Here is a 22,000-nt window from a genome sequence, read left to right as displayed (position 1 = left end):
GTGAAAAACTGCATCAATTTTTCCACTACTGCCTTAGCTGTAATGGTTCACAAAGGTATATCTTCCGGAAAACAAGTAGTTATATTCATGACCGTAAGAATGTACTGATGCAATGCCTTCGTTTTAGGAAACAATCCTATGCAATCTACTAACACCCAACTAAACAGTTCCTCAAAAAAGGGTATAGGTATTAATGGTGTGGGCTTAATAGGTAATAGGATTACCTATTACCTGACAGATATGACAGGTTCTACAGAATTACACCTAATCCTTGTGCAGTGCTGGCCAGGAAAAATGCATGACTGAGGCCTGAGTTTTCTGAATTCCCAGATTTCCTCACATGAGTATCCCATGAGCTATCCACAATACTTCCCTATGATACTTGGGCGGTACCACTATCTGATGAACAACCGTCCATTCTTCATCCACTGGTCTATGAGGATGTTTGTTCTTAATGTTGTAGCACTCTGGAATCCCCCAGCCTCAACGTCGGTTAGACCTGACTGTGTGTCTGTATCTGCTTCAGTTCTACCACTTAATCGGAATAACACTCATTCTCAAGGATAATTTTGGCTACTTGACCCTCTGATTGTGGTGCGACTTTAATCTCTGGCGGGGAACCTTGTTTAACCATCACCTGGTCACCACACAGGAGGGAACAAATTCTGGAAATTGCTCCTGCAACTGTTCTGAATATTTATCTTCCATTGGACTCTCTGTGATCATGGGTGAAATGACATTCCTCAAAAGTAAGTCTCCGTCCAATAATAACCTCTTAACCACTCTGACCATTACTGGACCTGACACTAAATGACACTCCAATTGTACTTGATATAGTGGAACTGGGATATAATCTCCATTAATCCCAATCACCAAAACCTTAGCTTTCACTGAGCTCTCTGGAGGGAAAACAAAATCCTTCTCCAGTAAGAAAGTTTGAGTAGCACCCTTATGATAGTTATTGATTTGGCTACATCAGCTTACAGGGAGATCGTCCCCTTAGACACTAACCCTGCATATCTCTCATCTAGCTCATTCCTCCCACCTGCTCCAGCAGCAGTGTTTGCCTCTGGTCTCCTAAGTCCAGTTAAAGCCACAGTCTGCCCTGTAGTATTCTCCACTTTCGTTCCCTTTTCAGAATCCTCCTTATGAACTCCCACCAGTTCCATGGGCTTTCCTTGCAACTTCCAACATGCTGAACAAACGTGCCCCACCTTGTTACAATGGTAACACCTTGGCCGCCGAGTCTCACCTCTACCCTCAGTACCTTCTTTCCTGGTCTGAGGAGGAGATCTTGGAACATTCCCAGCTAGCCATTCTTTACCTTGGCAACCTGGCTTCCTTTCACTCCCTCACTCCCCTTTTCAAAATCACAGGGTAATGGAACAAAGGTTTAAATTTATGAATTTGTTCATAATCGTCAGCCATAGTTGCTGCCTGCCCAGCAGGCGTCTCCCTTTAGTCTTCAACATGGGTTCTTATCAAACAAGGGAGGAATTCTTAAATTCCTCAATGAGAATTACCTCTCTCAGAGCCTCACAGCTATTTGCAAGTCCTAATGCTCGTACACATCGATCAAAATTATTCTGCTTAACCCTTTTGAATTTGGCATACGTCTGTCCTGGCTGTCTCCTTAAATTCCAAGACTTCTGCCTATATGCTTTGGGAACCAATTTGTGCGCACCCAGAATAGCAGTTTTTACCTTGTCATAATTCTTGGGCACCCGCTCTGACAGGGAAGCATCAACATCCTGTACCTGCCCTATAATTTACTCTGCATGTCTAATGCACACTTTGGTCTTGGTTGGATTGCTATTTTCCCAAAAGCCCTAAAAAGTTTTCTACCCCCTTCTCATTGAATTTTGGGCAGACCTGTATAAATCTAAACATATCACCACTAGGTTCCGTTCTGAGATTAAGCTCCCCTCTAATTTCTGGCAGCTGCCCGCTAATTCCCAGCGCCCTAAGCTGGAAGTCTCTTTCTTTTGCTTTTTCCTCTCTCTCTCTTTTGCTTTTTCCTCTCTCTAAATCCAACCTCCTAATTTCCAGCTCCATTTCTTTTTATGTTTGCCTCAAATCCATTTATTTTTGCTGCATCTCCATTTCTTTTTCTATTCTTTTTAATTGCCTTTCGTGCTTGAACTGAAACCAAATTTTCTGCAGCTCAATTTCCCCATTAGAAAATGTCTTTAATGCTACACTACTTCATGGGTTCTCCTGTGTTCCTAGTATCTCTTTCAAACTTAAATGTTGAGCAATTGTGTCAGTTACCTTCACATTCCTAGCTCGAACTGGTCCCTCTATTTTCAAGTCCCCTGCCAATTCAACTAGCTTGTCTTTTCAAAGCACTTTTAAATAAACCAGAGACAAGTCGTCCACTTGAAGAAAATGCTCAGCATATTCCAGAGATATCCTGTTATATTGCTACAACCCTGCTGTCTCTTTGTTTTCTATACTGTAACCCAAACTTCGCTGCCTACCATTCCAAAGATCCCAGATGAGCTCCCAAATTATGTTACCGCACCCTGGGCTAGTGTGCAGTCAATTCCCGCCCCACTTGACCCAGGTCACAATCACAACACAACTGAATTAACCAATAACTCTTAGAAAAATACCACCTGACGAAAGCCCTGAGCAGATTCCAGAAAGGTCCTGTTATATTGCTACAAACCTGGTGTCTGGCATTGCCAGGGTGCCCAGGTGGCACTGGCAGGGGCACTACCAGGATTCCAGCCTGGCAGTGCCAAAGTGCCAAGCTGACATTGTGCCCGCGTCGTGGTTCGGGCTCGGGGTCTCCTGTCCATGTGAGGTGGGGTGTGGGGTCCCGGGACCCCAACAGGGGAGTTGGGGTGTTGGGAGGGCCCGGGAGTCACGCCGGGGAGTCAAGAGATCCAGGCGACCCAATCTCTTCCTGCACATTACATAGCGAGGTTGTTCCTGTCGCTGAACTGACTCTATTTTATTTTGGTTAGATTGCACCCCAAATATCTGTCTGTCTCAGCTTTAACTCAATGATGGGGAGTATCCACAACCCTCTGGCTGAAAAGCATTCTTCTCATCTCAGTCCTAAATGACCAACCCCTTATTCTCATATTGTGATCTTTTATTCTAGATTCCCTGGCTGGGTGAAACAACCTCTCAGTACCTACCCTGTCAAAAACCTTCAGACTCTTTTATGTTTCAATGAGATCACCTTTCATTTTTCTGAATATAAGCCAAATTTACTCAGCATATTGTCAGAGGACTACCCTCTCATTTCAGGAATCAATCTAGTTCATATTTGCAGTATTGTCTAAGGCAAGTATGTCCTTCTTTTAATAAGGATGTCTAAACTAAACACAATATTCCAGGTATGGTTTCATCACCCATGTACAATTCGACCATAAGATATAGGGTAATTCAGCCCATCAATTCTGCTCCGCCATTCAATCATGGCTGATATGTTCCTTATCCCAATTCTCCTGCCTTCTCCCCATAACCCCTGATCCCCTTATTAATCAAGAACAGCAGATTTATGCTTGAGGTGCTGTTACCTGCAGGGCACAAACTAGTAACTGGAAGATGGAATTAGGCAGAAAAGTTCTTTCTTAGAACATAAAACAAAAGAACCACGGGCAGGAGTAGGCAATTTTGCCTTTCAAGCCTGCTCCAGTTCAATACAATCATGGCTGATCTCAGCTAGGCCTCAACTCCACCGTCCTGCCCGTTCTCCGCAACCCTTCAACCCATTACTTGGTTTAGCTCACTGGGCTAAATCGCTGGCTTTTAAAGCAGACCAAGCAGGCCAGCAGCACGGTTCGATTCCCGTACCAGCCTCCCCGGACAGGCACCGGAATGTGGCGACTAGGGGCTTTTCACAGTAACTTCATTGAAGCCTACTCGTGACAATAAGTGCTTTTCTATTTCTATTTCTATTTCTAATTAAAAATCTGTCTAACTCCTCCTTAAATTTACTCACTGTCCCAGCATTCACCACACTCTGGGGTAGCGAAGTCCACAGATTCACGACCCTTTCGGAGAGGTAGTTCTCCTCATCTCTGTTTTATCCTGAGACTATGACGTCTCGTTCTAGAATGCCCCACAAGAGGAAGCACCGGCTCCACGTCTACTTTATCCATACTTTATCTTCTTATATATCTCAATTTGATCTCCCCCTCATTCTTCTAAATTCTAGAGAGTATAGGCCTAAATTTCTCAATCCCTTCTTAAGACAAACCCCTCATCTCTGAAATCAACCAAGTGAACCTCCTCTGAACTGCCTCCAATGCCACTATATCTTTTCTCAAATAAGGGGCCCAAAACTGTGCACAATACTCCAGGTTCGGTCTCACCATTGCCTTGTCCAGTTGCAGCAATGCTTCTTTAAATGGAATAGGCGAGTCCAGAGGTATCAAAGGCACGAATAAGGGAAGCAAGAATCTCTTTTCTGAAGAAGGTACATTAACTCCATTCCACAGAAGGTACATTAACTCCTTGTAGCTTGCTTCTGGTTATATATTTAGGTATTCTGTTGCTTTAATATTTTGTTCTTTTTGGTTCTGTAAATTATTTCACTTGCAAGTAATTTTGCCCAGCAGTTTTGGCTTGTACGCATTGGTTTGCTAATATGCTTTTTCCATCTTTGAAAATAATAGGAGAACAGGGTTGTCATATGTCTTACGTACCGGCAAGTAGTTTACTATAACTGGAGTCAGGTGTGAAACCCAGGAATTGTATCCTGTACATATTGGTAAATAGAGTATGTATGGAGAAAGCTGAACTGGAACAATCTGTGCAAAATATTAATGATTGTGTAATTGCTACACTTATAAGTGACAGCTAGTAGTTGATTACTAGGATGCAATCATCAGTCAAATTAGCATGTTCAACTATATATTTATATTTAAAGCACAAAATATAAATAGGAAACATTTCCCCATATATCGTGTTTCGTTAATATAATGTGTGTAGGTTTGATTTTAAAATTTTATTCCTGTAGTTTATTATTGAACACGGATCACAGCTGCCTAACTGCCTGATCATCAGCTAAATGATTTTTAATTCAATAGTTTACCTCATGCTGATTCTTAGCAATTATATGCTACACTTCCCATATGCTTAATCACATTTAATTCTTGTTGATTTTAAATCATTGAATTATGCCATTCCAAATTAAACTAGCCTGAAAATTCAGCAATGTTGTTTAGCTGAATGAAACAATGTTGTCACCCCCCCCCTGTGGCCTCTGGGAATACATAGGAAAATGAACAAAATATGTAATCGAGTATGCACAGTTTCATATATGGATGGCTAAGCGAGGTTTAAAAACTATTTCCGCACAAGGTTCAGTTCCCTTTGACAATAACTTAGTGAATTTTCTAACCTGCAGTGTCCTTTTCTTTGATTTAATAATTTTGCCTTGCAAATTACTAAAAATATAACCATTTCTGTCACATGCATTTGGAGTATAGAGATACAATAGCCTTGTCATTATGTTATTGATGTCATGAATTTGAAGCTGATGAGTTGTGAAATTGGAGTAAATATATCTACTCATTTGAGGGCTGGTACCAGAAAAATCTCCAAGGAAGCTGTGTAATATTGTAAAATCCCATTTCGTGTCGATTGATGTTCTTCGGTGAGCGGAGCCTGTTCCATGCTCCAAACTCAATAATTTGATATCACTGCAAGAACACTAACATTGTAAAAATCACACTGGTTCAACTAGTAATGTGCTTTAAATGGGGTCTTGCTAGTGCCATCGACCTCCCAAAAACAAAATGAAAAAATGACTGGCAACTACAATCCTAGCTCCAATGACCTTGGAGATGAGTTTAGATGAGACCGAATTTATTTCCCTATCCTACATGGCACACTTATTTATGTTCCATGGCACAACGTTTTTATGTTCCAACATGGTGCCTGGTACAAATTCTGCCAACTGAAGCCACTGTTCTTCTTCTTGACCATTTTTGAGAGGAACCATGTAGCTTTGACAAAACAAAGGCAGCCTCAATGTTCATGGTTGAGCAAAAAAACCCCTACGATCAAGGCCTCTTATGTAGGTTGGAGTATTGTAATTTGTTCCACATTCTTGCTGTATTTATTCTTTGCACTCATGCAGGAAATGCAGAATTATGAGTGTCCTGTCCCTTTTGGTGGTGGCAGATGAGGGATTGGCATAACATCAATCAACAGTGCCATCCAGCTGTTTAGACAGGGCTGTTCCTTTTTCTCCTTTTCTCACCAATCGTCTTTCCAGAAAATAGTGACTGCCTGCTGAGGTCGAGGGTGGGAGACTAGAAATTCCCGCCCGAGGTCAACTGACCTTTACATGGTCCCCGTCCTGTCCGTGCCGATCCCTTGACACCCCCCCCAACCTCGGACTTTGCACTGTGGCATCCAGGAACCACCGCCCCCCCCCCACCCCCCCCCACCCCCCCCCCCCCCAACCCCCCCCCCCCACCCCCCCCCCCCCACCCCCCCCCCCCCACCCCCACCCCCCCCCATCCCACCCCCCCCCCCCCCCCCTCGCCACAACCCCCCAACTTACCTCTGAATGGATCCTCAAGCCCTCCCCTCCCCACCTCTTAAGAACAGGGCACCCCCAGCAATACCTGGCACTGGCAACTTGTCACGTGGGTACCTTGGCACTGCCAGCCTGGCACCCTGGCAATGACCCTGTGAACCTGGCAATGACACCGGTGCATCCTGGAAGTGCCAGGCTTGCACTACATGGTCAGGCTGCAAGGTGCCCAAGAGCCAGCAGGAGTGCCAGGGTGCCACCCTTCCCACAGCCCGACCACCAGGGGTCTCCGATGGCCTGGGTGACCCCCTAGGTGCCATTATGCCTGCTCCACGTTTGTGTGGACCAATGCTAAATGGTGCCATAGTGAGGTTTCCCAGGTGCAGGCATTCATTCCCAGGCCTCGGGAGAATCTGGCACAGTCTTATTTAAATGAGCCTAATGGCTCACTTAAATCTGTAAATCTTGATTTCGCCCAGCAAGGACAGGATCCAGATTGTGACGTCTTGCAAGATCTCGTTAGACCTCACGAGGCATTCTGAGCAACACAAACCTCGTGAGAGGCCTCTCGTGACATTTAATGGCCTTGTCGGACGATGCAGCGAGGTCATTCTATCACGCCCCAGTTATCATCTGGTACCTCACTCAATCGCCCCATATGTGACGTCTTGACAATAGTAAGTAGGTAATTCGGATGTAGGAGTTACCACAATCAAATTTGTTGCTGTTTTTGACTCTGCAACCATACACACACATTTACAGCACGGAATATTCGATAGTGGTTAAGTATGAAATTTCTGGCTGATTTCCCCTTCCCTAACCGAGGGGTACTGAGGCCTTTTGCAGCATCTCTTTTTGTTCAGGCTGATATCAATTGGCTGACATTGAAAAAAGAGACACCAGGTGCAGACAGAGAGCAGGGGACACCATGTCAGCAACCATCCAGCGCCTGTAGGTGCAGTTGGAAGAGTCCAACCGCCTGCAGGGCAGGAGCGGTGCAGACCATGTGTGCTACCCTGGCCCACATGGAATTTCATGGCATTACAACCATTGAATCCCCCACTAGCAACATTTTGGGGAGTACTATTGACCAGAAACTGAAGTGAAAGAGACATATAAATACTCTGGCCCCAAGAGCACATGGGAGATTCGGAAATCTGCAGAGCGTAACTCATCCCTTCACTTCCCATGAATACTTTCCACTTGCTTGGGAGAGTGCAGCTCCAACAATACCAAAGAAGCATAACACCATCCAGGACAAGGCAGCCAACTTGATTGGCACCCTATCCACCACCTTATACATTAATTGCCTCCAATACCAATGCACAGTGGCAGCAGTGTGTACCATCTACAGGATGCACTGTTGCAAATCAGCAAAGCACCTTTCGAACCCACTACCTCTACCACCTAGAAGGACAAGGAAGCAGATGCATGGGAACACCATCACCTGAAATCTCTCCTCCAAGACACACACCATCCTAGCCTGGAACTACATCGCCATTCTTTCACTGTCACTGGGTCAAAATTCTGGAACTCGCTTCCTAACAGAACTATGCTTCACCTAAGCAAGGAGCAGTGCTCCGAAAGCTAGTGTTTGAAACAAACCTGTTGGACTTTAACCTGGTGTTGTAAGATTTCTTGCTGTGCTCACCCCAGTCCAACGCCGGCATCTCCACATCATAATAGAACTATGGGTGTACCTACACCACATGGACTTCTCAAGGTCTATTAGGGATGGGCAATAAATGTGGGCCTTGACAGCGAAGTCCACATCCCGTGAACAAATAAATGATAATAATTTGGAATATAAGTCAACCTCTCTTTACTGTTAAGAAATGTTACAATCGCAGTACATTCAATCTCAACTTTTCAACTCAGAAATGTGCATTTTACTCACCTTATAAGTTGGTGTATGGGATCAAGCAGTCAATGGAGGCCTTGTTGACAAGTAGTTGCACAGGAGTTCAAGACAAGCCCACACAGAACAGACTGCGCGTGGCGTATGGCGTAAAGAATGAAGGAAGAAGCTGCTTTCAAGCTAAGAGTAGTAACATTTGCTAATTTGTCAAATAACTATGCTGCAATGAAGGACTTCAGTGTTCATGAAAAACTGGTGTGAGAGTGGGAGAATGGAAGAAAAATGTATCTGTCTGTAAGAAGACGGCTAAGGCCAAATGCTCCATGTGAACTGTGACCAGCCATTGACCTCATCTGAGAAGTGTGTATCAGAATGGGTCCTTACAAATTGTCACAATGCATCGTTGCCAGAAATGCAAGGCATAAATATGCACTTAAGTGGGCCAAATCAAAGCCCGAGTCCAGCAAAGTTTTCAGAGCAACTTTCTGGAATGAAAATGTCTTGTGTTACAGCTGAAGACCAATATCACTCAGAGCCTACCAAAAGGCCTTGAAATGAAATGAAAATCACTTATTGTCACAAGTAGGCTTCAATGAAGTTACTGTGAAAAGCCCCTAGTCGCCACATTATGGCGCCTGTTTGGGGAGGCTGGTACGGAATTGAACCATGCTGCTGGCCTGCCTTGGTCTGCTTTCAAAGCCAGCTCTTTAGCCCTGTGCTAAACCCAGCCCCTTGATGCCAAAATCAACAGTTTCCAGCAATTCACCATCACACAGCAACAAAAAGACAAGCAGCAAGATTTTTCAGCCCCTGCGGTGTACTCCCAACTGCGGAGGCGGATCTCACTGGTCGGCGGGGGGATTTTCCCGTCGATGACTATAGTGTTTTGCGTGGCTCGCCAGTTCTGCCGCCAGGGAACCCCGTCGTGGGCGGTCACCTTCGGTAGAACCAGAAGACCCCGCCCAAGTACTCATTATGCCACATTGTCAAAATAGATGAATTGCCCATGAATTTCAATGTGCCCAGAAACCCAACTATTCAGTGGAAAGGTTCAAAAACAGTTCTAGTGAAAACCACGGGGCATGGGAAGGCAAGATTCACGGTAATACCAACCGGCATGGCCAATGGAACAAAATTAAAGTCTATGGTAATTTACAAGCATAAGACTGCTCAAAATCATGTTCCATGCAAAGATTTTGGACATGGCCATGACAACGGTTGGATGGATGAGGATGGAGTAAAGCAGTGGATCAATAATGTGTTGGGATAGGTGTCCTGGTGTCCTGGACAAACAATGCAATTTATTAGCGTGGAACATGTTCAGGTCCCATATCTGAAGAGATCAAGAGGTGGCTGCAAAGAAGTAACACCCACATTGCAGCGGCAGGGAGTGACTAATGCCCATAGTTCAACCTCTGGTTGTGTGCCCCAACAAGCCATTCAAGGATCCTGTTAAGGACAAATGGAATAATTGAATGGTTGGCAGAGAATAAAATCTTTACAAAGAGTAAAAATAAGTCTGCTGCCAAGCTTGATGTTTTGTGTGGTTATCAAATTGTGGATGCTAATAATCCACAATTTGTCATTAGATTGTTCTAAAATTGTTGAATGTCCAAATAAATGGATGAAAAGGAAGCTGATTTGTTGTGGAGGGATGATTCTGAAACCGAAAGTGCCAAATTTGATCCAGAGTGGAATCCTTATGATGATGCTGTAGCCAAAGTGACTTCGCATGAATTTGATAAACTCTTTCCATTGGTTACTGAATTAAATTTGGCAGTTTTTAAAATGCTCAGATTGTGGTTTTGTGCCCTAAACTGTATCACATTGATTTAATTTGAATTTGAGGTGTCAGACGTTTTTCATATTTCAATATGATGACCGCCTACACCAACACTGGCGGTTCACCTTTTATACCTGGTGTATAAGTCAACCTCCATTTTTCAAAGGATTTTGAGGCTTCAAAGGTTGACTTATATGCTGAAATCTATAGTAGATTGCTCTTCTCAGAGTTGAACCTCATCATGACAGTGCACAGCAGGGCCAGATGTCTCCACCACTATCCAAACTTCAACCCTACACCTTGGAAGAGGCCATTGGTGGGATTCTCCGTCCAGCAATGGCAGAATCGCCAAGCACCATCAGGCGGAGAATCGCACCTCAGCCGAAAATAGAGGCCAACGCCGGGCACCCGGCGATTCTCTGCCATTCTCTGTTGCAGTGGCATGAATACATTCTACACCACACATACAGTAAACGCCGTTGACATATCATTAATTGGGTCGCCCCGGTACTCTCTGGGCTTCCAACAATGCTCCGCCTCTGCCAGGAGGAATTACCGACGGCAAGGTTCCCTTGTGGTTTTTTAAAATCAGGAAACATGCGCCGTGACTACTGAGGAAGAGCACAGAGGTGGGGAGATGGGACATGCAGGGGAAGGGCTGCAATGCAGGCCAGGGCCACCATGTAGCCCGTTGGACCTGGTTGGGCACAGGAGTATGCACCATGCTAACATGCCTGCCTTTCACACCCTGCAGACAATGGATTTTGGAATCCAACCAGGAATGGATGTCATCTGCCTTGGGGAATGCACCGAGGCTGGAATGATCAGGATGTGCCCGGGCCCTGCAGCGGTGGAGCTTGCCCCAGAGGGACAGGAATCAGCCAGTCAGGATGGAGAGCTGGCCAACCAATTGACCACGGAGCAGATGGCGAGGAGGCGCCGCATTAGGCCTCCTGTGTACTGGTAGTGCCTGTCATTTGAGGACCTGCTGGACCAAGCATGTCGTCAAAGACTCCGGCTGAGCAGTTGGGTCGTGCAGTATATCTGCCGGATCATGGTGCACTTGGAACCGCGGGGGGTATGAGGGAGAACACCTGCTACAGGTGGCCACAAATGTGATGGTCGCCCTGAACATTTTCACCAGGGAGTCCATCCAGGCCCCGAGTGGGACCAGCCTGGGATCTCGCAGACCTCAGTGCACAGGTGCGTAATGGAGGCCCTGTATAGCCGGTCGGCACAATATATCAGTTTCAATGAGGACCGAGTCCACCAGATTGCCCGGGCAGTCGGGTTCACCGCCATCGCCGGCATGCACCAGGTTCAGGGGGTGATTGACGGGATGCATGTCCCCCTAGGAGCACCGGCATATGAGTGGGTGGCAAACGAAAAGGTGTTCCACTCCATGAATGTGCAGCTGGTGTGTGATGAGATGCACATCATGCACATCTGCGCCCGATACCCAGGGAACGTGCATGATACCTTCACGCTGGCACACTCGACGGTTCCCGATACATTCGAGGCACACCCCTGGGTGAGTGTTTGGCTCTTGGGTAACAGGGGTTTTCCACTGCGATCATGGCTGATGATGCCTATCCGGAGACCACTGACCAAGGCGAAGACCTGCTACAACGATGCCCAGGCCTCGACCAGGGCTGTGATCGAACGGTGCAATGGCATCCAGAAGATGCAATTTAGGTGCCTGGGCTGCTCTGGAGGGGCTCCAGTATAGCGCTAGGAGAGTCTCCCACATTGTGGTGGCCTGCTGCATCCTCCACAACATCGCGCAGCAGAGGGACAATGTGTTGGAGGAGGGGGATGAATGGCAAGCCTTGTCCGACGAGGAGGATGTGAGGAGGACCAGGAATGGCAGTACATGGGGCCTGGCGGGCCTGGGCAGGCACAGCAGGTTTACCGACTAGGGGACCTGGCCAATGGTGCAACCCTCACTACGGGATGTAGGCCCTGGGCTGGCACTATCAGCAGGTGTGCAGTTGGGGGAGAGGGGCTGGTGTCGTGGGAGGAGGGTGGTCCCGGGTACTTGGGCGATGTGCGGTGGCTGACCTGGGGGCCCTAGCACATGCCCATCTCCAACGGCCGCCCATCTTCCCCCTGTTTTCCTCCCCAGCGCCCCTGCTGCAGCCAGCCCAGCCCATCCCTCACACCCTTCTCACAGAGCACCACAGCAGGTTGGAATGTTTGTGAACAGGTGTTTATTGTACACAGATGAACATGTTTCTTTAGGATTGTGCCCTAGCTCCTAATGTGCACTGCACCTATGCCAACTAAATTGGTGTCTAACATTCTGGCCTTCTGGCCCCTAATAGTTTGTCTAGGTGGTTCCCCAGGTGGTGCATTAGGAGTGGAGACGACCTGCTGTGATTCCCGCCCTGTGACCCGAGTCCCCTTTCATGGCCGTCCTCTGGAGCGACCAGGCCTGGACGGGCCTGTAGTCTCTCGGGTGTCCCAGGTGGCGTGGTGCCACCCTGTTCTGCCTGCTGTCCATCAGATGCGCCAGGGACAGGGGTTCTGAGGCACTGTGTGTTCTGCAGGGGTCACCGCATGGGCCCCATCATCTCCACCTTGTTTGGGGCGCCCGATGGTCCCCAGGTCACTCCTTGGGACAGGGGTGAGACCGGAGCGAGCTCCGGGGGCTCTCCTGCCACCTGGCGCTGACAGTCCTGGAGGCACATTCTCGTCTCGACCAGGGTCTCAATGTCACCTCCCTCTGTGAATGTGCCTCATCCCCCTGTGACTTGGTCATGTCAGCCAGTGTCCAGGTAATGCCATGGATGTCTGCAGCCATGACCCGTTGTGGCTAGGTAAAGTTCTGGAGTGCCGCTGCAATGTCCAGGTGGCCTGTGACAGGGCCGCCCTGTTATGTGCCTCGGCCACTGCCCGCACAGAGGCCTTGGACATCTTGACCTCTTGATCACCCGAGAGAAACATTGGGTTCCAGCATTGGAACTGTATTGGTAGCTTGCATGTCTGTCTTTTGAGGAAAACTTCCACTTGGAGGTGTTCCTGGGTTGTTATGCTGCATTAAATTCATAATTACTTACGAACAACCTCGCTAGCCTGGAAAAACTAATGTCACATTTGTCACATATCTGCATTTTGATCAATTGTATATATTTTGAACACATTTGATATTCCAAGGCCGCACCGCGGATGCCACCCATTCATTGTTGGCCTGGGTAGCACGCATGGTCGGCACCATCTCCTGCCCGTGCAGACGGTTGGACTCCTCCAACTGCATCTTTTTTTTCTTTTTTTTATAAATTCAGAGTACTCAATTTTTTTCCAATTAAGGGGCAATTTAGTGTGGCCAATCCACCTACCTGCCCATCTTTGGGTTGTGGGGGTAGATACGGGGAGAATGTTCAAACTCCACACAGACAGTGACCCAGGAACGGGATCGAACCCGGTTCCTCAATGCTGTAGGCAACAGTGCTAACCATTCTGCCGCCTCCTCAAACTGCATCTGCAGGCACCAAATTTGTTGTTGACACCCCTTTATGTATTCCCCGGCTCTGTGTCCGCATCTCCGTCATCCATAGAAACGCCCTTTCCTGAAGCCCAAGACCCGTCTGGACGGCAGCTAGTCTCTGGGTTCGGAACATCCTCCTCCCGACCACCCTGTCAGAGGTTCCTACCTCTACCTGATGTACCTCTGTACATGTGTGGTGCGCACCAGATAGTGCCCCTGGAGCCTCTTCACTATAATGCCCAGATGCCTCAGAGTGAGTGTCTCTGAGGTGGTCCAGGGTGTTGGAGACAGCTGTGACAGAAAGTTGGTATTGTCCCCGGACTGGTGCTCCGGGATGCTGCAGGCTGTTGCTTGGGGGCTCTCTTCGCTGTCCGGTCCTGCGTTGTCGCTTGACATGTCCTGCGTTGTGACCGGGTGTGGGGGGCTCCAGAAGGGCCTGCCTTGTCGCCAGGTAATCCTGCAAGACGCATGACATGCCGCATGGCTGGCTCATGGGCAGGGGTGGCGGAGGGGTGGTGTGGAGGTGGTGAGGTACTGGGTGATGGGTTTTGTGGCGTGTGGTTGGATGGTGTGTGGAGGTGGTGGGTTTCTGGGGTGGTGGGGTGGTGTGGGGGTGGTGCCACGCGTGCCATAGGGATGTCGCAACTCAACGTGGGCTCACTTGGTTTCCTGATGCCGACCTCCACCTCAGCGACTGCCCATTCTCTGGGCCCACCGACCAGGTCCAACAGTGAAGGGCCACAGGTCTGGCAGGACCCCCTCCCCCCCAATGTGCTCGCTCTGTCTCTGCAGTTGTGGGGCGCCTTCTCCTGTCGGGAGGGGGGACAGAAAATGCACAGTGCGAGACAGTCAGACGCAGGCACCATAGGAGGTGGGCAACTAGTCGCCTGTGTGTACAGGTCATCTGATCATGACGGGCGGTACGGGTGTTGGCATGTGGTGCTGGGTTGGGTGGGAACACACTGCTGGCGGTTGGGGTTCGATTGCCCTTTGGGTGGGCGTGGGTACGGGAGTGTGGGACAGGGGTTAATGCTGGGGACACTGTGCTGGTTCCTCACCCTGGCCGCCCTCAGGAGGTCGTGCAGCTTTCTACGACACTGCTGGCCAGTTCTGGCAGTGGGGTCCACGGTGCGCACGGTCTCTGCCATCTGTTACTAGGCCCACAGCAGCAGGTGACTACCTCTCCTCCATGCCATCCAGCAGGGTCTCGAGCTCTGCATCTGTGAAACGGGGTGCTGCTCTTTTGGGTGCCATCGCCTTAGCTGGAATGAGTGTGTGTGGGGAGTGGAATGCTAATTTGCAGCTGCCGCTTGACAGCCCCTCGAGTGCCAATCCTGAACCCGGCGAATCGGATGCTATTTTGCACTAGTTCCACGTGGCGCCGGTGCTAGCCCATTAACAGATTGTGAATTGATCCTGGACTGGCGTCGCATAGCACCACCGATTCAATCCCGGCGCAGCACCTCATCTCTGAAACTGAGAATCCAGCCCCACGTGTCTGATGCTTTGTGAGATTCTGTCTCTTGATGGCAGGATCCCTGAGATCATCATCCGTGCACTCCAGCCAGGGATGGCCTGTTTTGGTATTCTGCTCAACTACACCTAACTCTACTTCCACATCCTCTGGCTTCCATGTACACTCGGCTGGCATTTAATACTCTCCCGAGGTCAGTTTGATGGTGGAGGGATATTTAATCAAGTAGAAGGATGCCAGATGGCGATCCCACTGCTTTCCTGTCTCGGCCCTGATTAAGTGCGGGGCGAGAAGGTTGGTGGATGGCCTTCCTGCTCCATCCTCAATTGAGGCCCTTAAGTGGGTAATTATTAATCACTTAAGCGTCCTATGCCGCCAACATTGATGTGCAACCGGCAGCAGGCAGAGGACTCACTGTGCAGAAAGCCTGAAAAACAAACCCTTGATCAAAGGCACCCAGTGCCTGATCAACAAGGAGGGAGGGCCTGCTGGCCCTTTCCCTTGCTGCCTGTGGCCCACATCTCGCCTTCATTCACCTGTTGGCAGCATCCATTAGCGATTCTGAGCCCTGGGTGGGTGCATCGCCAGAAGCTGTCAGCCTGCCCCCAGTAATGCAGCTGGGCAATGATTCAGCTCTTGCGGGGAAGGGGATTTCTGCTCCTAGGGGTCCTTGATCCTGGGGAAGGCCTATTGCTGCCCAGTTCAGTGTCTGATTGTCATCTGATTCAGAAATAGAAAATGCTGGAAAAATTCAGCAGGTCTGGAAGTTCCAAAGAACAGTCATATTGGATTCAAAACGTTTCTCTCTCCACAGAAGCTGCCAGATCTGCTGACCTTTGCCTAATTTTCTGGTTTTGTTTCAGATTTCTAGTATCCGCAGTATTTTGCTTTTATTATGGCATTTGATTTGGCAGGTCTTCCGGCCAGGAGGTGATCCGGGGCTCTCGCTGGCTCTCCAGCCGGCAGGTGAAACTTGCATTGTCTCTACGAAATATCGCCCTATGTCTCACCATGTATCATTTCCTCATATATATTTCTAGGCTGCAGAGTGATGAAGCAAGAGTTAATGGTGGAATGCATGAGAGGTCACTAGTGTTTCAAAGGGGACAGCTGTATTGTGTTCTTCAGCATTCTTTTCAGCCCTTCTACTCAATGCCAGTCACTCCATCTTATCAGCTGTGCTACTGTGCACATGGTGGCTTCTTGGTATTCCAATGCTGGCATTCCACAACTCTCATCCCACCACTCTTACCCCACAACATTGAGAACTGTATTTCAAGGCTAAAGGTTTTGGCAATTCAAACCAACTTTCAAAACTTCAAAACCTTTTGACAAAAAAAATTTAATTTGTAGCAGAACTCTGTAAATTCACAACCAAATCTGATTGCATTTGATGCAAAGATAGGTAAGAAAATATGTTGCGAAGAGGACATTAGGAGTCTGCAAAGAGCAAGAGATAGATTAAATGAGTGGACAGAAATTTGGCAGGTGGAGTATAATGTGGGAATAAGCGTCCAGGTACATGAATCACGAAAGGTTAGTGTGCAGGGACAGCAAGTGATTAGGAAGGCAAATGGAATGTTGCCATTTATTGCAAGCGGAATGGGAGTACAAGATTAGAGATGTTTTGCTACAGTTCTGCGGGGCATTGGCGAGACCACATCTGGAAGACTGCGTACAGTTTTGGTCTTATTATTTAAGAAAGGATTCTAAATGTGCTTGAAGCAGTTCAAAGAAGGTTCACTTGACTGATATCTGGGATGAGGGGGTTATCTTATGAGGATAGGTTGCACAGGCTGAGCCTGTACCCCTTGGAGTTCAGAGGAACGTGAGGAAATCTTATTGAAACATAAGATCCTGAGGGGACTTGGTGCGATAGACACTGAAAGGATGTTTCCACTTGTGGAGAAACTAGAAATAGGGGACATGGTTAAAAATAAGGGGTCATCCACTTGGAGATGAGAAAAAATATTTTCTAGTTGATCATAAATCTTTGGAACTCTTTTCCTCAGAGAGGGGTGGAGGCACGGTCTGGATCCTATTGGCTGGTGACAATTGGTTACCCCTTGTTACTTGGGGAATATGAGCTCTCCCAATGAGAGGGAGGGGCAATCATTAGCAGTGCAGCTGTATAAATAGAGCTGGCCAGTGCGGTACCAGCTTGAGAGGGAATCAGTAGTGAACTACTGGCCTTGTGTACATATTCTTGCAAGTAAATAAAGTTACTTTTTGTTTGACTCTACAAACTCATGCTGGATTCTTTGTGGCCCTCATAAAACAGGGTCAATAAATATTTATAAGGCAGAGATAGATAAATTCTTGACTAACAAGGGAGTCAAAAGTTATTGGGGGTAGGAAAAATATAGAGTTTAGGCCATAGTTAAATCAGCCATGATCATATTGAACAAAGAGCAATACAGCACAGGAACAAGCCTTTTTGCCCTCCAAGCCTGTGCCAATCACGTGTCCTAGCTAGACCAACTGCCTGTATCCTTCTATACCCCGTCTGTTCATGTGCGGATCAGATAAGTCTTATTGAACAAAGGAGCAGGGTTGAGGGGGAAAATGGCCTACTCCTACTCATGATTCTTATGTACGTATGTTCACAAAAAATATATTTTATGTTCATTAAAATGCAAATATATTTCTGTTTCCAACTAAGCAATTACTCTTCTGCCTGGAATCTTACCGACATATCACTTCTAATTTATAATAGTGGTCAATACCATTAATAATACAAGCTGCTGTAAAAAAATTAATGTTTATACACCCATGCTATGTCACATTTGAGCCAACAATTGATGTCAGTCATAATGAAATTGTGGCGAATGACAAGCCATTGCTTTGCTAATGACTTCAAATTCTATTTGTATTAAATTGAAAGTAGGATTGGTTATCCACAAATTCAATATGTTTATGGAAGGGGTATTCTTTTTTTCAATCCTTACCTTATACACAAATCCATCTGGGCAACTATGATCATAGGTGAAGGCTTTGTATACCACAAGGAACACGATACAGGCAAGAAATGCAAGAGCAAGAAAAATGAGAATGGTAACCTGGAACACAAGAAAATATAAAACCAAATGATCAACTTAGAAATTCTTAGTAAGTATATTGATTATATTCACAAACATTAAACAATTTCATTTAACATTTTAACAATTTTTATGACTCCTTAGCTTTCGTTATTCAATACAAATATCTCCCAAGTGCCAACAAACAATTCAACAGTAATCTAAGGTTTCATGAAAAAATATTTCAGTCCCAACATTTATATTTGAAATTCATTCATACCCAGTGAAAGGCTTCTTGCATCTTTTACTTTCTCTGTTTACAAGATTTGAAGTTTTGACTGTCAAGTCACACTAGCCTTTGTTTACTCCCATCTGCATCAGTGAGCAGCACAATGTTATACAAGAGCTTTAAATAGAACATAGAACATAGAACATAGAACAGTACAGCACAGAACAGGCCCTTCGGCCCTCAATGTTGTGCCGAGCCATGATCACCCTACTCAAACCCACGTATCCACCCTATACCCATAACCCAACAACCCCCCCCTAACCTTACTTTTATTAGGACACTACGGGCAATTTAGCATGGCCAATCCACCTAACCCGCACATCTTTGGACTGTGGGAGGAAACCGGAGCACCCGGAGGAAACCCACGCACAGAGGGGGAGGACGTGCAGACTCCACACAGACAGTGGCCCAGCCGGGAATCGAACCTGGGACCCTGGAGCTGTGAAGCATTTATGCTAACCACCATGCTACTCTGCTGCCCCTAATAAGGTGATTATTTCTTGTACGTAAATTTTGCTGTGAGATGGCATTTAAAGGATTTGCATACTTCAAACTGAGTAGATCACATGTTAAATTTTACAAAACTGTCGACAAGTGTCACTTATCTCTTTTATTAGTCAGCTTAGGAAATTTTGGTCCTGCCCTAATCACAAAATATCACCTAATTTTCGGATTTAATGTAGGGATAAAGATTGAGCTTCCAATGCTTGTGCAGTTCGACCAGTAAATCAAATAGCTGAGTACCATAATTCAAGGAACGCTTAAGTGAGGGAAATACTCACTAACGGTATACACAAAGCGATGTGTCTAGACTTAATAATGTCAACAATGTCACAATCATTTTCAAAATGTATTAGAAATGATCATTAACACTGTAGGGAAGCACTGTACTAATTCACTCCTAAATAGATTCCATAGTGCCACTTTTAACCTCCAACAAGAAATGGAAATGGAGTAAGTGAACTGAGCAGTAGACTCACCAACATGAGACCTGGATCATTTTAATTTCGGGCCTCAATGCCATTCTTCAGAACTGATTGTTAGGAAAGAGTTAATGTTCCCCATTGTGTGCTAATGCACCAGACTGATTGTTTGATATGACTGCACATATATATTGTTTATATATATATAAAAAAGGGGTACAGGTGGCTCTGTGGTGTTAAATGAGATGTGATTGTAGAACACAATAATATTGGAATTGAAGAAGTCAAGACTTGCTTTTAAGTTTTCATTACAGAGACATAATTGGAACTAAACACTGATTCCCGCACCAGGAATAATGTGGAAGTTGGCAGGCCTGACCATGGCCTGACCATGGCAGGGGACCATCCACTGTTGCTTCACAGCGCCAGGGTCCCAGGTTCAATTCCGGCTTGGGTCGCTGTCCGTGCGGAGTCTGCACATTCTCCCCGTGTCTGAATGGGTTTCTTCCGGATGCTCCGGCTGCCTCCCACAAGCACCAAAAGTCGCGCTGTTAGGTAATTTGGACATTCTGAATTCTTCCTCCGTGTACCCGAACAGGCGGCGGAATGTGGCGACTAGGGGCTTTTCATGGTAACTTCATTGCAGTGTTAATGTCAGCCTTCTTGTGACAGTGAAGATTATTATTATTATAAGGTCACTGGCACTCATACGTGTCAAGGAATGACAGGGACCACAGTTGGTCACATTTGGGTGGGGCGGGGGGTGGGGGGTGCAGAGGACAGTAGAGGCCCAACAGATTCTGATGAAACCCAGAGGAACATTCCTGCTCTTGCAACTCACAAGTAAACATTAAGAAGCATACTTATTTATTTTATAAACCCTATACCAGGCCCGCTTCTGTGTGACATCAGGCTGGCTAGTGAGGCTGGCACATGATGGTGTAAAAATCTTGGCAGAGCCTGAGCAACGTCACATGTCAACTTTTGCCTTTCAACATTAACACGGTCTGTCTGGAGCAAGCACCTCTGCTGTCCGAATAGGTCTGATAAAATAGCACAACTGTGACATGTATAAGGTGAGTGTCATAGTGCAGATATTTAGCCCCTTGAGGCCTCATTTTTATCAGTAACAAAAATTGAAAAACAACCCTTATTATTGGTTTACACAAGAAAAGGAGACATTCAGGTGAGTTATCTGTAGCCACTGGTGTCTGTGGAACCATGTCATGGCAAAAGTAACAATCCTCAAGACAGGCTGGGGAAAAAAGGAAACCTGGTAGTGGAAAGCATCACCATCAAACAAATTATACCTGGCTGACACAGGACTAAAAGGTTTCTATGGCAATAAGCATCGAAAATATGGCTTCATTACAGTGCAGCAGCCAATTTTCAAGATCCCTCAATTATTTCAGTTTCAAGTTGATGTGTTTCATCTTTTCAAAGCAGGGTACTGATATGTCCATCTTTCACAAGTCCCGGCAGTTATAAAATGTGAGGACAAGTGGTCCATCTACAGCACCTGAGGGTGAAGGTGATGGTGATCAGTTGTTTCTCACAAATAAGAAAATGGAGACTCGGGGCTGGATTTAACCAAATGTGAACATAGTCCCATAGCGGGCTTGTCTACAATCCTTGACGTAGCGATATCGGGCGCTATTTTTAAATGGCAACCCAATCTCTGGAGCCCCGAAGCAGTCCATAACCCTCTCCAAAGCCCCAAGACACCATGGGAGGGTCCCTGTCCCTCCAACACTGCACAGGGCACTCAAGTCCAATCACCACCATGCAGAACAGTGCCACCTGAGCACCTTACAGTGCCGGGCTGGCACCCAGGTGGCACTATCAGGGTGCCAATATAGCACCAGCAGTGCCAGGGTACCACCCTGCCCAAAGGGCATGCACCTGGGGGCCTCCGATTCCCTGGGTGCCGCTCCATCTGGTCCCCATTTGTGGAGACCAGTATTCACCGATTGTGCCCAAGGTCTCCGAGGCAAAGGAGATAGACCCCTTGCCTCGTGTACCTCAGGAATCTGCACATTAAAGGGAGATTTGCTGTCTCGCTTTAATGTGCAGATTTGCTAAAAAACGGATCCATCCCACAAGGGGCAGGATTTACATTGCCACACCTCGTGAGATCGCGTTAGATCTCACAAGGCGCTGTGAGCCAGGTAGATCCTGGGAGCGGGGCCTCCAGGTGCAGCATGGTCATAAAATCACACCTCATGAAATTTCCCCTGTCTGAAACAAGTATGTTGTTGCCGATCTAAATATATATTTAATTTTCCATGTGTCTATTGTAGTGTTTTATTTTATTCTGCCATGGGGTGTGGGTGTCGCTGGCTAGGCCAGTAAATGTTGCCCATCCCCAATTGTTCTTGAACTGAGAGGCTTGCTAGGCCATTTGAGAGGACAGATAAGAGTCAACCGAATTGTTGTGGGTCTGGAGTCACCTGCAGGTCAGGCCAGGTAAGGAAAGCAAATTTCCTTCCCTAAAGGACATAAGCGAATGAGACTTTTCTTTTACAATCATTAGATTTTTAATTCCAGATTTTTTTAATGGGATTTGAACGCGAGTCCCCAGGACATTACTCTGGGTCTCTGGATTACCAGTGTCCGCGTGGAACTACAAATGCTCTCTCTTGATCTGGGGTTTCGCGGTGCAAC

At 46.8% G+C, this 22,000-nt stretch overlaps 1 protein-coding gene across 2 annotated transcripts in view; it reads right to left on the bottom strand.

Moving 5' to 3' along the window:
- The window catches only part of nsg2 (neuronal vesicle trafficking associated 2), a 101,630-nt gene that overhangs the window by 1,857 nt on the left and 77,773 nt on the right, over positions 1–22,000 (bottom strand). For both annotated transcript variants that reach the window (XM_038795489.1, XM_038795490.1), the window contains exon 4: positions 18,056–18,166. In XM_038795489.1, the coding sequence (XP_038651417.1) occupies positions 18,056–18,166 (111 nt within the window). The remainder of the gene's footprint in view (positions 1–18,055; positions 18,167–22,000) is intronic.

Source organism: Scyliorhinus canicula, chromosome 4 (assembly GCF_902713615.1).
Source record: "Scyliorhinus canicula chromosome 4, sScyCan1.1, whole genome shotgun sequence".
NCBI classification, from domain to species: Eukaryota; Metazoa; Chordata; class Chondrichthyes; order Carcharhiniformes; family Scyliorhinidae; genus Scyliorhinus; species Scyliorhinus canicula.
The sequence above is the reverse complement of the archived record's forward strand: the minus strand, read 5'-3'. Positions and strand labels throughout refer to the sequence as shown.